Source organism: Dothidotthia symphoricarpi (genome assembly GCF_010015815.1).
Source record: "Dothidotthia symphoricarpi CBS 119687 unplaced genomic scaffold P153scaffold_3, whole genome shotgun sequence".
Classification (NCBI taxonomy): Eukaryota; Fungi; Ascomycota; class Dothideomycetes; order Pleosporales; family Dothidotthiaceae; genus Dothidotthia; species Dothidotthia symphoricarpi.
The window spans coordinates 1,581,194-1,596,193 of NW_022985010.1; the positions used below are offsets into that span (position 1 = coordinate 1,581,194).

General features: G+C 46.3%; 4 protein-coding genes across 4 annotated transcripts; 1 reads left to right on the forward strand and 3 right to left on the reverse strand.

Annotated features, from left to right (window-relative positions):
- Positions 1-190: 190 nt before the first annotated feature.
- Positions 191-1,628, reverse strand: P153DRAFT_282206 (MFS general substrate transporter; the record flags this gene model as incomplete). The annotated part of the gene is made up of 2 exons (XM_033663181.1): positions 191-1,319; positions 1,387-1,628. 2 exons carry the CDS (start codon positions 1,626-1,628, stop codon positions 191-193), a joined length of 1,371 nt encoding a protein of 456 aa, XP_033528006.1.
- Positions 1,629-2,235: 607 nt separating this feature from the next.
- Positions 2,236-5,036, reverse strand: P153DRAFT_363780 (uncharacterized protein). Its single transcript, XM_033667446.1, has 2 exons — positions 4,550-5,036; positions 2,236-4,483 (listed from the first exon to the last, which is right to left on the reverse strand). Exons 1-2 carry the CDS (start codon positions 4,890-4,892, stop codon positions 2,727-2,729), a joined length of 2,100 nt encoding a protein of 699 aa, XP_033528007.1. The 5' UTR covers positions 4,893-5,036; the 3' UTR covers positions 2,236-2,726.
- Positions 5,037-5,700: 664 nt separating this feature from the next.
- Positions 5,701-7,893, forward strand: P153DRAFT_428554 (uncharacterized protein; the record flags this gene model as incomplete). Its single annotated transcript, XM_033672721.1, has 2 exons — positions 5,701-5,881; positions 5,936-7,893. 2 exons carry the CDS (start codon positions 5,701-5,703, stop codon positions 7,891-7,893), a joined length of 2,139 nt encoding a protein of 712 aa, XP_033528008.1.
- Positions 7,894-8,673: 780 nt separating this feature from the next.
- Positions 8,674-9,930, reverse strand: P153DRAFT_282473 (uncharacterized protein; the record flags this gene model as incomplete). The annotated part of the gene is made up of 5 exons (XM_033663201.1): positions 8,674-8,987; positions 9,053-9,117; positions 9,171-9,562; positions 9,624-9,728; positions 9,844-9,930. The coding sequence occupies 5 exons, from the start codon at positions 9,928-9,930 to the stop codon at positions 8,674-8,676; spliced, it is 963 nt and encodes a 320-aa protein (XP_033528009.1).
- Positions 9,931-15,000: the final 5,070 nt, after the last annotated feature.

Here is a 15,000-nt window from a genome sequence, read left to right on the forward strand (position 1 = left end):
GAATTGCACCTCATTGGCACTTTGCGACTCGCTGGACAAACAGATGTTCCTATGGGGTAGCAGGATTTGTAGGGATCTCGAAAGGAGAATATGTTGTGGGAACACCACGTTCAAAACACAGCAGCCGACAATCAAACCACACAAAAAACGCTTTTGATTCACTCTACAACCCACCCGCCTCATCAAAACACTAAGCTTTTATCCCCACCCCCCACCCCTTATGCGCGACCCTCCCCGCCGCCAAAAACACCGCACTACCAAACAGCATAACCCCACCAAACGTCCACAGCGCAGCAAACCCGCTATGCTCCTGAATCGCGCCTCCAATCGGCGTACCAATCAGCACGCCGACAGCCGTACACGCAAAGCCCTGGCCCAACCTCGCTCCAATCTTCTCCCTCGCATTGAGACTCAAACTAACAACAAGCGTGGGCGGAATGCTAACGAAGCTGCCGCTGAAGAAGCCGTAGAACGCCATCAGCACGACGATGCCCGCGGTTGACGTGACGGAGATAAAGCATATGCACAGGACGCCGGAGATGAGACAACACGGGATGACGACGTTAAAGGGGCCGAGCTTGTCGGCGAGGATGTTGGGCAGAATGCGACCGAATGCCGACGTGCTGTTCATGATGGCGATGAGGTAGAAGGCGAGGTTTTCGTTCGTGATGCGCTCCTGCAGGGCGTAGACTTGGGCGTAGAAGAACGGCATGTACAGGCCGATGAAGCCGAGGAAGAAGCCCATGGCTTGGAAGGCGTAGGCGGGGATCGTGAAGGCGGGGAGGTCGAGTAGGGAGCGGGATTTTGCGGGGAGGACACGCGTGCGCATTACGGCGTTGGGGACGATCATTGTGCCTAGGATGAGGAAGCCGAGGACGCGGGTTGTCCATGCGAAGCCGATGCGTGGGAGGAGCTCTTTGAATACGATGGGGTAGATGACGCCTCCTACGCTGGACCCGGAGGCTGCGATGCCGATTGCCATTCCGACGCGCGTGGAGAAGTATTGCGAGAGGATGGCGACGGCGGGCGTGAATAGCGCGCCGGCTCCTATGCCGATGCAGAACGCCTGGGCGAGGAGGACTTGCCAGTATTCGTGGCAGAGGGAAAGCATCATTTGGCCAATGAGAAGTAGAACGGTGCCACCAAAGATGAGTGCGCGAAGATATCCCCGGTCGAAGAGGGGTCCGGTGAGAGCGCCGACAACAAGCAGGAGAAAGGCCTGGATAGAACCGACCCACGAAATTGCGGATGGTGAGGTAGAGGCGAGCATGTCGGTTTCATAGTATGCTTGGTAAGAGCCGAAAGTGTTCAAAATTCCCCTATTGATGTTAGTATATTGTCTACATGGGACAAAGACGGTAGTAAAGGAGAAACGCAAATGCATACCACGAATTGAACATGAGGAAGAATGAACCCATAACCTGCAACCAAGCGCGAAGCCCTCCATCCGGAGCGGGCGACGCAACTGTCGCGGCCGGTGTTGTCGATTTCGCAGACTCTAATGTTGTACCCTCCTCTTCTCTGCTTGTCGCAACCTGTTCCTTATTCGTCACGTGCAGCTCTTTATCCTGTTCCCGATTCGCCGCATTCTGATTGCGATGGCTTTCTATCGAGATTTTCGAAGACATTGAAGTCGGCTCGCTGGATTTCTCGTCGAACACATCCGACCGCGTGTCTGGTACTGAGATTGCATCGCTGTCCATATTCCGTCCTGTGCGGTCCATTTCCGCGAATGGTGACGCAGACGGCTAAACAATAAACAAGAACAAAGAAACGCGAAACCGGATGTTACACTTTGCACAACCCAGAAGTATCTCGGTGTATTGCGAGATGCTTGTCAGGACCAACAAGCAAATCGGTGGGGACACAAGCAAAGCTTAAGAGGATGGCAAGGCAAGAAAGAAGGTCCGAAAAAGTCGATCCATGGGGTTGCCCTTGTAGATCAATAGCAGCCGCTCCTACCCCACAATACGTACAGGGGCGAGCGGTTATTAATGATAAGACGAGCCCTGATACGGTTGCTACGCCGTAGCGCGACATGACGCCGTCGTGCTCGGTCATGCGAAAGACCGCAGTCTTCACAGCTGCCGAAAAAATGTTTAAAGCCGGCTAATAACCGCTCCTTGGCATGTTCCACCTCGTTTTGCGAAGCCGAGGAAGAGTTCAACATAGCTTTGTAAGCAACAAAAATCATTTAGCTTCCAACGCGTGCTTCCTGAAGAGCTCCATGACTCACAAGGTGCAGGTGCGCCCAACTCCGGACTTGATGGAATGTCAATTTTCCGCCTTTCAGCATGATCTACCTATATGCAACTCCAAGCAAAGAAGAAGATTGAGAGACAAGGGTAGTTACAGGCGAGCCAGACTCGGGTATCACCTTTTTGTAGACAGAGGAAGGGAAAAAAACGAAAGAAAAACATGTCGTGGGTGATATACAAAGCAGAACGAGTCCACCTCATGCCGTCGTGATTTTGTGGGAAACATGCATCATAGCATCGTTTCGTACTTTTAGGAACCGAGAGGGTAGCCATATGAAGAGGAAAGTCGTGAGAGAACGCCTGTAAGCAACGCCATGATGCTCGCTATGCTGTACACCCTGAAGAGCATCCAACCAGAATTTTATGCGATTCGAAACCGCCGAAACCTTTTGTCAAAGACCAATCCAACACGCCATAGATCCGGGGCAACACATACCTTCGAAAATTCTCCGTTCCAAGAAAGGTAGCCTAAACCTGTCCAACTGGACGCATAGCTGAAAGTCTGTAACCAGAAGGATAAAGAGGAGATGCTTCAACACGCTCGACATGTTCCTCGAGATACAAGTTGTCCAACAGGGCACCCGGAATTGTGCCATCTTGTGACGGCTGCAGCTGACCTCGTAGTGCTTTCTGGCGACGGCCTTCACGCTCATCAATGACATCTCGCATGACCTTTGCAGTTCCAGTCCAGCCGATCTGGTTGGCGGTCGCACGGTGGTTGAAGATGCGCTCGAGAAGAGGAAGAGGTAGTGACAAAAGGACCGTAGAGAGCATTTGGGAAGCATGGGCTGGCGTTGCGTCAAGCTCAGGAGGGGCGTCGCCAAATTGGATCTTGCTCAAGCGCGGGTTGTGTGAAGGCGTTCGCGCGTCAAGAAGACTTGGCAGACGTGGGTCGTCGCGTAGCTCTGGTGCGATTGTGTACAAGTTGAAGTCAACCGGGAAGTTGTACGCCATGAAATCAATGGCATGGTTGAGCAGAATGGTTGCGAAGGGGTCCCTGACTTCTGGTCCAACAGCGCCTGATCGAACAGTCGGCCTAGCTCGCTGCAGACCGAAGTGTAACACTTGATCGAGAGTGTCCCATCGCAAGAGCGATTTTGCAATCTCGACACCCCTTGCCTGCATGCTGAGCATTTGCAGCACGTGCCCGGCTGCGATGTAACTCAGAAGCTGACCCATGCGCCTCCGGGCATCATCAGAAGAGGACGCGTAGTCGCCCTCAGGTATATATGGCCCCAGTCCATACAAGAAAGTTTGATCGGAAAGGAACGGTGCACCATACAGCACTCTGATGGCCTCTTCCAAGGATTCGCGGGTGATAAGAGGGTCCGAGGTGGACACGTCAAGCAACCGGCGCGTATCCCTCGAGCGATGAGAGGGAGGAACACTACGACGAATAGCTTCGGAGATGACTGGACTGCGCGCTACTACGATACCATGAACAGGTATGGAGATTAGCATGGACTCGGGCGATCGAATCTGTAGGATGAAGTCGGCAAATTCAGGGTTGCCAAACTGCGTTGACAGATAAGAGGCGAGTTCGAATGGCGACTCTTCGAGTCGTTCAGTGCGAGCAGAAACGCCGTTCTGGTAGGGCACCGCATGGTGCTCTTCGTATTCTGAAGAAATCCTTGCCTCTCCGAATTGCGACTTGCTAGGCGACTGAGAGTGTGCGGTGTTTCCGTTGATGGCAAAGGGGGTACCTTCAAGCGGGAAGTGGTCTTGATGCAGATGCGGGAATGCATTCGGGCCAGCTGAGAAAGAAGGCGATTGGAAGTCCCCTCCGTGGCCGTTGCCATAGGCAGGGTCTGGAGGGGCCATCGGGTACGGCGGATGGAGCCAGGAAGATGCAGCCTCTGACGGGTGATGAGAATGACCAGGGAAGAATGTGGGAGTAAATTGCGGGGGAGCAAAACCGGGAGGAGGGCGAGGCATAGACTGCTGTGCGCCAGACTCCATCTCATGCGGGGTCGCAGACGCAGTTGGTGTTCCCTGGACAGCGCCAAACATAATACCGTCTTTGTTTGGCTGGTCATGGTACTGGGTATGAGCTGCATCATTGTCCTCAACAGTCGGTGTGGTGGAAGGGTAGAAGGGCGGTGGCAGTTGGGTCGGGATGGCCGGCTTGCTATGCACCCCGTTCGTGACTGGTTTGGCTTGGGCGCGTGAGGTGGGGGGAGAGGGCGCATCTTTTGTCACATTCGTCTGACCATTTGCGCTGGAGGCTGCAGCACTGCGAGTCAGCGAACGCGTACTAACAGAGCCAAAGGATGTGTTGTGGGGAAGCCAACCTTGGGTATCATCCCGCGTTTCCACATGGTCGTCTTGCGAGTTTGGCGGAGAGCTGGCCAGCACGGGCGCCTCCTCTTCGCTCTTGTCTGCGGCAGATGTCCTGGAGTCGGGCGTGAGCGGAATCTGCACAGCGGCTGAAGGCGCTTCGACCTGCTTCTCCACCACGGCCTGCGGCTCCGGTGCTTGCTGCTCCGGCGGCGCGGCGGCCACGCCCTTGTTGGATTCCTCGGGCGTGATGGGCCTCGCAGAGGGGATAGTACGCGAGAGACGGTGGGGAATAGCGGGCACAATGCGCGGGACAGGGCGGCGCGCGGGCTTCTGATCGGCAGAAGTGAGGGCCATGTTGAATCGAGTGGAGGTGCAGCGGGGTGCGGGGGCAAGAGCGACTCCAGAATATCAGCAGGTGTTTCCGCCTTCTTGCCGATTGGATATCCTGGAGCGCTTTCTACGGCGAGTGGCGACGAGGGGAAGATGTTTGGGCGGTGGAGCGCAAGTGGTGGGGAAAGTTTTGGTTTGTCTGGATGCGTCATGGCGTAGTCGGGTGTCTTATGTCAGCAGCTGTTCATGCAAACCACTCAACGCGTCTGGCATTGACTGGCGAACGCGTCGCTGAACCATCTTCAACAGTGGAGAAGTCATATCGATATTTGCACAACTTGGATTTGATAGACACTTCTTGTCTATCGCGAGCATATAAACGTCATTGAATATCCGACTGTATTGTTCAAATGTGCTTGGGTAGGAAGCAGGGTAAAAGCCGGACAGTCGCGACATGGTCAGATTCAGTCGAAGAGAACACGCAACTGGCACTACCCAAGGTTATGCAGATTTGGTTAAGCTTTACAAATTCTCCATCTCCTTCAAGAACTGACAACGGTTCCTGTCACACAGTTTTCCTCTTCGATTGTCAGCTCGCCTGTCCGTTGCTCCTTCCATATTCATCAATCTTATCATGTCTCCTCCTTCTAAACCCTAGTATCTACCCCATTATTACCCACGTGGTCGAAGATAACACGATATTGATCCTCTCGCTGGATGTCTCCTCATTATCCCTCACAGCCCTCGCCATATACATCACCCTAGATCTACGTTATCATCCTCTGTTCCTTAGTGACCTTACCGGACATTCTCTACGAAAGATAAACCAACAATGGTCATTGGGCACACCAAGACCCCCTCACATGACAGACTTCCTGCTCGACAGCCTTCCATCACGACACTGTTCAGAAGCGATCGCCGGCGAGGTTGCCAACTGAGGGAGCTTCCTACATCGTACCCTACAAACTCCTATCAGCAAACATGTCCTGAGCAGCGAGATTTCGCTCCTACACGTAAGTCACCCGTTTCGGGTCTTGAGAGCTGGACTATGTACTCACATCCCACAGCGAACCGCTTCAGTCTCCTAGCCGAGCTCAAACACTCGCCTACCAAACCCAAGTGGGAATTTGACTTTGTTCCTACCACAGTTGAAGGTACAAGACGGCGAGGCAAACGTGGTGGGAAACATACCAAGAGCAAGGGTGATGCACCAAAGAAAAAAGATGAAAGAGGAACTCGTGCGTTGAACCTGGACGAATTGTGCAACAGAATGGCTGCATTGCGCCTGAACAACGAAAAGCCGATACCAACACCACGACTACAAACCGGCGACGATCAGCACAGCGCTGTGAAGAATAGTTCCATAAATTCGGCAGAGAGCGCCAAAACCCACTGGGCTCCGCAGTTCAAACCAAATGAGCTACGTACGCCCGCGATCACAACACCCAAGCCAACGAACATGAAGCAAACCGACCTCCCAAAGCAGTCTGAGCGCCGCCATGCTCATCACAGATTCTCTCGATCACCTTCTGAAGTCTGGGATTACAAGCGCAAAGAAGCTCGATCTTTCCCTTTTTCCGCGTTTCCTGCTTCCGCAGATCTAACAAGTCGTGACAACCCCTTACCTCAGATCTCGCGACTAGCGCTTGCGCAAGTAGAGTTTGCCAATAAGCAGCCTTCTATTTGTACTTTACCCCCGACACAGTCACAGCAATCAGCGGTATTAGCGGCATGTCGCGTTCTTGCGACGAGAAAATCTGGACTTGCACCGTCTCCCTTAAACGATGAGCCAGTGAAGCACCAGGCAGACTTACAGTCCTCGTCGCCATCAACTGCAAACATCCCGACTTACATCGCTTCGTCAACGCTCGCAGGTACTCCCACAATACCCAACCACATACCTACAATGCCATCGCCGTCAGTGATTTCAGTTCCACTTCCCATCTCTACGTTAGTACCTATTGTTTCCGTACCACCAACCCCCTCTGTTCAAGGGCCCCAATCACTACAATCTCCTTGTCCGCGTCCATTGCTACCAACATGTTCACCGCGGATGTGGACAGACGTGTCCGAAGGCATCACCGTTTTCAAGCCATCTCTTCGATCCCCAAGCACAACTCCAGCCGTACCCCTATACCCTTCCACTAATGCCCCGAAGCCCCGTCTAACACCAGTGGTGCCACTGGACCCTTTCAAGCAATCACCTGTAACATCTTTTCTTGCGAGACCCAAACCTCCGATTCATTTCCCAAGTCCAGAAGTACAGAAGGAGTTGGACGACTTCTTGGCAATGGGACATGCAGGCCCATGCTGGTGCAGCAATCATTCTCAAGTACACACTCTATCTTGTTCCTCGAGCAAGACTCTTGAGATCTCACACCCGTCCTCTCCCATAGACGTCGATGTTGTAATCGGAATCCCGCTCGCCACTCCTGAAACCGACTTGCAGACAACCCTACACAGCGACGAAACTACAGCAAGCCCGGGATCAGAATCCGACACCAACTTCTGGGACTCTGATGCGGAATCAGACACAGACCCTCCATCTCCATCCCCATCCCTCTCGGCGTTATCCTCAACCTCCGACTTCGAAGACCTAAGCAACATCCCACACCCCACCACGCCCTCCTCCCCCTCCTCACCCGGAGACGAAGACTGGGCCATCGTCTCTCCCAGCCCACAGTACCTTATATCCAGCCAACTCGTCACGTCAAGTCCCGTCGCCAGATACGAGTATCCGATTTCCCCCGTCGGCGGCTTACTCACGCCGCCCCTTACCCCGCCGCATGTAGCACCTGATGATGCGCATAGTCCGTGGGCTTTGACTTCTGTGCAGACGTTGTCTACGCCATCGCCACCTTCGTGGGCGGAGGAGGAGTGGCCTGTTGTGGAAGTGGATTGTGTGTGTGATGAGAAGAGTGCGGGGGAGTGGCCGACGCTGCGGGAAGCTGCGCGGACTGTGAGAGACAGGAGTGGTACGAGGGGTGGGGAGGGATGGGATGGGGGTACGGATTGGTTCTTGTAGGTGGGGTTACAGGGGTGATGTATCAAACGTGAAGTGGGTGTCATAACGGGAATTTGTCGAATGGGAAAAGGCAAAGTAGGCGTGGGAGTAGACAATCAACAAGTGAAATTTCCTACAACACACTGGTTTACTTCATGTCATACTCTCGGACCTGGCACAACATAAGGCACGCCATTTTCCCCTCTCGGCATATATCCCCTCCTGTCCGCGTCTCCGACGAATCCCGCCTCAGTAGGTCGTAAGTCCTGGAGCCCAGTCTTTGTGCGTTCAATTGCTATATCAATCTCACAAACGAGCTTGGAGATGTGATCGTACTTACCAGCGAGTTCATGAGAGGCTGGGAGCGGTTCGAGTTGTTATTCATGACTATGTAATGCTCTTGTGATTGGGTTGAGGGAATATCCAGTTGGTATGGTGGTGTGGTTGGTGAGGCTGTCGGGTATGGGGGTGCGTTTGGTTTCTATGTAAATGATCAAATTACACATCCTGTGCGATCGACCGCAATATACTCACGTTATCTTACAATTGTCTTCGAAGAGATTACACGGTTTCAAGTGCTATCTTTGTAGTCAAGGGCATACATGGACCAGCGACTCAGCAAGTACGAACTCCATGATAGCTGTGAGTTATTGAAATTTCCTGTTCGCGTCCCGGGTATAAAAACAAGAAAATATTGTACAAAAAACCGCCCTCCGACCTAAACTCCACCGCAAAATAACAAGAAAAAAGTATCATGCTATGCTATGCAAACTTCAGCTGTCCCTCATCGTGATATCTCTGTCAAATGTTCCGCCTCCATGACCAAGCCATACTCTCAGTGCCCTTCGCGTTCTGCTCGATATCCTTTACGCCGATAATGCATAGCTCGCTAGTGATATGGGGCTTGCCGTGCACACCCTCTAGGACCATGATCGGCTCTTGAGCGCAGATAGCATGGAACTGCCGCTCGTCTGTTCGTTGGGAAGATCGTGTGTACAGGCTTCGAGATGTGTGCGCGATGTGGCCGATCAACGGTCGTAGAGTGGCGAGGTTTGTAGCGATGACTGAGAGGCCGCATTCGACGGTAGACCAGAGGGAGAGGTAGACGGTCGCGTCTAGGTGGGGATACATTAGCTACGGGAACTAGATGTTTGGGCACAGTGTACTGGGAGAGACTTACATAGAAAGTCTGGGTCCTTGAAGTTCTTGATATAGGGCATGCGGATGGCAGCAGCGTAACTTGCTCTGTCGCAAACTCGATTAGTTGCGGCTCAAACATATGCGGGGAGTGTACTCACATGCAAGCCATTGCCAGCAATGGCGAGATGAGCATCTTGGTCCGGCGGTCGACTCTGAGGTTCCAGATGAGAACACACAGCAACGCCCCATACGCAACATCCGTGAGCAAACTAACACTCCCATATAGATAGGTCATCCCAATAATGACGTCTATAGATATACAGCTCCCACTCGTTCCTTCCATCCTGGTCCAGAAGTACGTTACTGGACGGCACTGAAAGGCGGTAAGGAAGAAGTAGACGAATCCTACTAATGCTGCGAGAATGGTTACGATCCAGGTTGCAACACGGTGGAGCGTCATGACGCCAGAGATGCGTAGGAAGAAGAAGCCGGCGGAAATTTTCGCGAAAGTGATGGTTGCCGCGTAGCTGAGGAAGCAAAGATACCAACACTGACCACTTCCATCAGTTTCTTCGTTCAAGTTGCCGTGCGGATCGGTGTTGACTACTCACACGCATAGCGTCCACAGAGTCACTGAGTGATATATCCGCTGTCCGTCGACCAGTGCCGTAGTGAATTCCTGTTAATATCGTCGCTGAGTACCACGTGAGACATGTCTGTAGCCCCATCAGTCTTGGACTTGGAAGTAGTCATGTTGATAGACGAACTCACACAAGCAATCACCATAAAGGTATCATCCGGACCCCACGCCTTGATAATCCGGAGGCGCACATAGCAGCGCAACGCCGTAGTCAAGATGCCCAAAGCGCAAAGCGTCGCGCAAGTCCCAGCCAGCTTTTTGGGTAAAACAGGATGCATTTGCGAAACAAAACGCCAAATCGGCAAAGAAGTCTTAGTGGTAAACACCACGCGCAGCAGTAGATAGGTATGCCATCCTGTAAAGTAGTTCCGTACGGCAGATTTCAAGGATATACGCAGTCCTCCACGTTCCTGCTTTATTCCCAGTGCCGATCCCTGTATCTTAGCTCTAGCCCTCCCTTCGACCCGATGCCGAACGAATCGCATCCGGGCCAATCATCCCGGAATCTCGATGCATCTGACCCTCCATGATAGGGCGGATACCTTGTATTATAGGGCTGATCTTGACTCTCTCGCACAACCCTGCTGGTTATCCTGACCAATACTCCGGGAACCCTGCCTCGCTACTGCGAATCGATTGGCACGTTTTTGTTCCGAATGCGAACGCGCAGTGAAATCCTACAGCTGACGTACGCCCTGTCGCAGGCCCAACACAATCTTCCCCGGATTATTCCGTAACACGTTGAAAAAGAAAAGAAAAACGTCGTGGCAAAACATTCGCCATATGTCCTGAATTTACGAACCCTCGATGTAACGGATCTGGAGTACGACGGAAGTAACCTTATCAATGCCGATCGATGTATGCTCGACTCAAGCTAGATGTGGTATCGCATTCTTTGCCCTCAAGTGTCCTAGTACGTACAAGTGATGCAAGTTGTTGTGCATGGAATACGAGTAATCTCTCCTGCACAATGCATATTACCCGACACAACAAATGCACGTCGACACGCGTCAAGAGCATTTCATCCGCCTTGACGTCGCCTGTCGCGTCTGAAACATAGTTTGGTCGTGACTATGACCAAGGGAACCAAGTTGCGTGCCTTGTCAAGTAAGCTCCCCTTTCATGGTGATAGACGCTGAATGACGAGGGTTGCGACGGCTATCATTGGTTCCAAGACGTCGGATATAGCCGAGGATGACCCGGAGAGCGCCTGCGTGTATCCGCAAAGATAAACGAGCTTGTCTGTCGGGTCTGGGGTTCGTGTCAAATCTACTGTGGTGTCAGGCAAAAGTAGTGTACATGACCAGGGGGTGAGTTAGGGGGCGCGCCGGAGTTTCTAAATAGGGGTACCAGCTAATATTACATTCTAAACTATAGTAATTTGTATTAAATCTAGTATTTCTCTTACTACTATATCTCTCTAACTAACCCTCCTACTATTATCTATTATTCTATTATCTCTATTATTATACTACTGGGTACCCTATCTATACTACGCTACTGCTATCTTACTTATAATTAAAGGCACAATTACTAAACTCTTACTTACGCTAGGTATAAGCACTAATAGATTACAGATTTTTTAGGTTATATAAGGAGGTAAGTTAGCTACGTAGTTAACAGTAAATAGAGTACTCTATAACAAAGATCTAGCTAGCTACTACAGTTATCTAAGGATTAGATTAATAAGCTAGTATACTACGTATACTAGAGCTAGGCTATCCCATAGTCCGCCGTGTAATGCCCTGGAGTACGGACTACCTACTGGCCAATTAGATTGCACTATTACGTCAGCAAGTTGGTGTCGCAATAGTAATTCCTGGTTTAAAGTTCGTGGCGTTCGCTATATACCGACCTACCGACGCTAATCCAAGCTGTAATTAGTCGACAGTCGGCCCGTGCCTCCAGGGCATTACACGGCGGACTATGGGATACAATAGATAAGCTATCTTACCCTTACTTAAGGACCCTTTAGTTACTAGGGTATATCTAAATATCCTATATACTACGCCCTCTATAGGAGAGGATTTATACGTAAGATAGCCCTTACTAAACCTCCTCTCTCTAATACTAATAAGAAGATTTACCTAGAGTAAGCTCTAGCCTACGTAAATTAAGTACTAGATTAGTAGTAAAAGATACTGTAGAGTAATAAGACTTAGGTAACAGAAGAAAGGCATAAAAGGACGTAGGTTATACGTTAGGTAGAAAAGAAGCTTAATAATACATATCTAGTTAATAAGGTATATAAGAAGCGTAGGTAGATATTCTAAGGCTACTTCTTTAGTATATTAAAAGAACTATTTCTATTTTAGAAGAAGAAGTAGGAGTCTATTAATAAAGAGAGCTACTATAAGAGGATAGTTCCTCTAGTTTATAGATAGCTATATATATACCTATCCCTTACTTTTATATAAGATAGAGCTCCTAGCTACGTAGCTACTTATATATAAGAGGAGCTAAAAGAAAGAAAGATATACCCTATTTACTAGCCTACCTTCTTTCCTAATCTTAACTCTATTAAAGCAGTATAGAATAAGATAAAGGATTAGATAGCCTCCTATTACCTAGATCTACCTATAGGAAAGTAGTATACTTATAATTAATTACGTAGTATTATACAGAAAGCCTAGGATGTAATTCTTAAGATATTATAGGTATTTCTATCTAAGCTCCTATTAGCCTACCTTTAGTAAACCTCTAGGCTAAGGGTATAAGGCTCTTAAAGCTCTAGTATATAGTACTTTTAAATCTCTAAGGCTTATACCCTAAGGATTTATTTAATCTTTTAATAAATACCTATTTATTCTATATCTTAATTACCTATTTATAGTGCCCTTATAATTTAAATCCTTTATACTCTTTCTTAGAAAGAGTAGTTAATTTAAGATAAATAGAAGCTATTTTCTTTAATAGAAAAATAATACCTTCTTAAAGAGAATAAAATATTATACCTAAAAAGGGCCTAATAGTATCTTTATCTAAGACTAAAAGTAACCTAGCCTTAGAGTAAGGCCTAGCTACCTATATTAAAGACGTAGAAAGCTTAGATAAAGAAGAAGAAATCTTTAAGTAAAAAGTAATTTACTTTTTAATAAAGAACTAGCTACTTAAAGAAATATATAAAAGCCTCTTAAAATAACTCTTAATTAAGGAAATAAGCTATACACTTCTTCTTAGAATATAGCTAAAAAGTAGTATTAATAGAGTTCTAGAGGTAATCTACTAGTTTAGTATTTTATAACTTTCTTAAGAATTACTTCTAAAAGTCTATATATAAGTAGCCCTACTAAGTAGTAAGTAGTATATTTAATTAATCTTAAATAGGCTCTTAAAAGAATAACTTTAAGGCACTAGCCTAGAATATATTATAATTCTAGAAAGATACCTCTAAGTTACTTTATAGTACTTAGGCCTAGGACACTTTACTACCTTAGTAGAGCCTTTCTAGTTAGTATCTAATATAGTAGAAAGGCTAATTAGAGTACTTAATATAGTAAACCTTAAGCCTAAATTAGGTATAAAATTCTATATTTCTACCTCTTAATAAGTAGATTAGTAGGTTAAGAATATAGATATAGTATTTAAGTATACCTAGGTACTAGAGGACTCTATAACTAGAACCTACTAGGTAATAGGTACTATCTAATATAAAGTATATTAAGAATTAATCTAATAAAAGATTAATAAGGAGGTAATTTATACCTAGGCTAATATCTGTATAAAGAAGTAGAAGCTAGTGTAAAACTTAGTTCTTATATAGTATAAAAACTACTTAAAGTTTTAGAACTTTAAGTAGTATATTAATAACTTAGTTAATATATTCTTATTATACTTAAACTATAGGGAATTCTTACTCTATTAAAGCTTCTTTAAGCTTATAGATAGTAGTATAAATAATAAGTTAAAGATCTTCTTAGTATAGGTAAAGGCCCCTAAGGCTTACTAATAAGAAATTTAGTATAATAGAGTATTAGAAACTATTACTAAATAGTTAGAGTTTAAGTAAGCTCTTTATAATATAGAAACTACTATAGGTATAAAGATAGAGTTAAAACTATTAGACTCTATAAAGCCTAAATAAATAGCTACCTCTCTAACTTAAGGTAGCTATAAGAAAAGATATAACTCTAAACTCTTAAGATAGTACTTATTATAGGTATTTCTATCTAAGCTTCTATTAGCCTACCTTTAGTAAACTTCTAGGCTAAGGGCGTAAGGCTCTTAGAGCTCTAGTATATAGTACTTATAAATCCCTAGAGCTTATACTCTAAGGATTTATTTAATCTCTTAATAAATACCTATTTATTCTATATCTTAATTACCTATTTATAGTGCCCTTATAATTTAAATTCTTTATACTCTTCCTTTAAAAGAGTAGTTAATTTAAGATAAATAAGAGCTATTTTCTTTAATAGAAAAATAATACCTCCTTAAAGAGAATAAAATATTACGCCTAAGAAGAGCCTAATAGTATTCTTATCTAGGACTAAAAGTAACTTAGCTTTAGAGTAAAGCCTAGCTACCTACGTTAAAGACATAGAGAGCCTAGATAAAGAAGAAGAAATTTTTAAGTAGAAAGTAACTTACTTCCTAATAAAGAACTAGCTACTTAAGAAAATATATAAGAGCTTCTTAAAATAACTCTTAATTAAGGAAATAAGCTACGTACTTTCTTCTAGAATATAGCTAGAAAGTAGTATTAATAGAGTTCTAGAAGTAATCTACTAGTTTAGCATTTTATAACCTTCTTAGAAATTACCTTTAAGAGTCTATATATAAGTAGCCTTACTAAGTAGTAAGTAGTATATTTAATTAATCTTAAATAGGCTTCTAGAAGAATAACTTTAAAGTGCTAGCCTAGAATATATTATAATTCTAGAAAAATACCTCTAAGTTACTTTATAGTACTTAGGCCTAGGATACTTTACTACCTTAGTAGAGCCTTTTTAGTTAGTATTTAATACAGTAGAAAAGCTAATTAGAGTACTTAATATAATAAACTCTAAGCTTAAATTAGGTATAGAATTCTATATTCTTACCTTCTAATAAGTAAATTAGTAGGTTAAAGATATAGATATAGTATTTAAGTATACCTAGGTACTAGAGGACTCTATAACTAGAACTTACTAGGTAATAGGTACTATCTAATATAGAGTATACTAAGAATTAATCTAATAAAAGATTAATAAGGAGGTAATCTATACCTAGGCTAATATCTATATAGAGAAGTAGAAGCTAGTATAAGACCTAGTCCTTATATAGTATAAAAACTACTTAAAGTTTTAGAACTTTAAGTAGTATACTAATAACTTAGTTAATATATTCTTACTATACCTAAACTATAG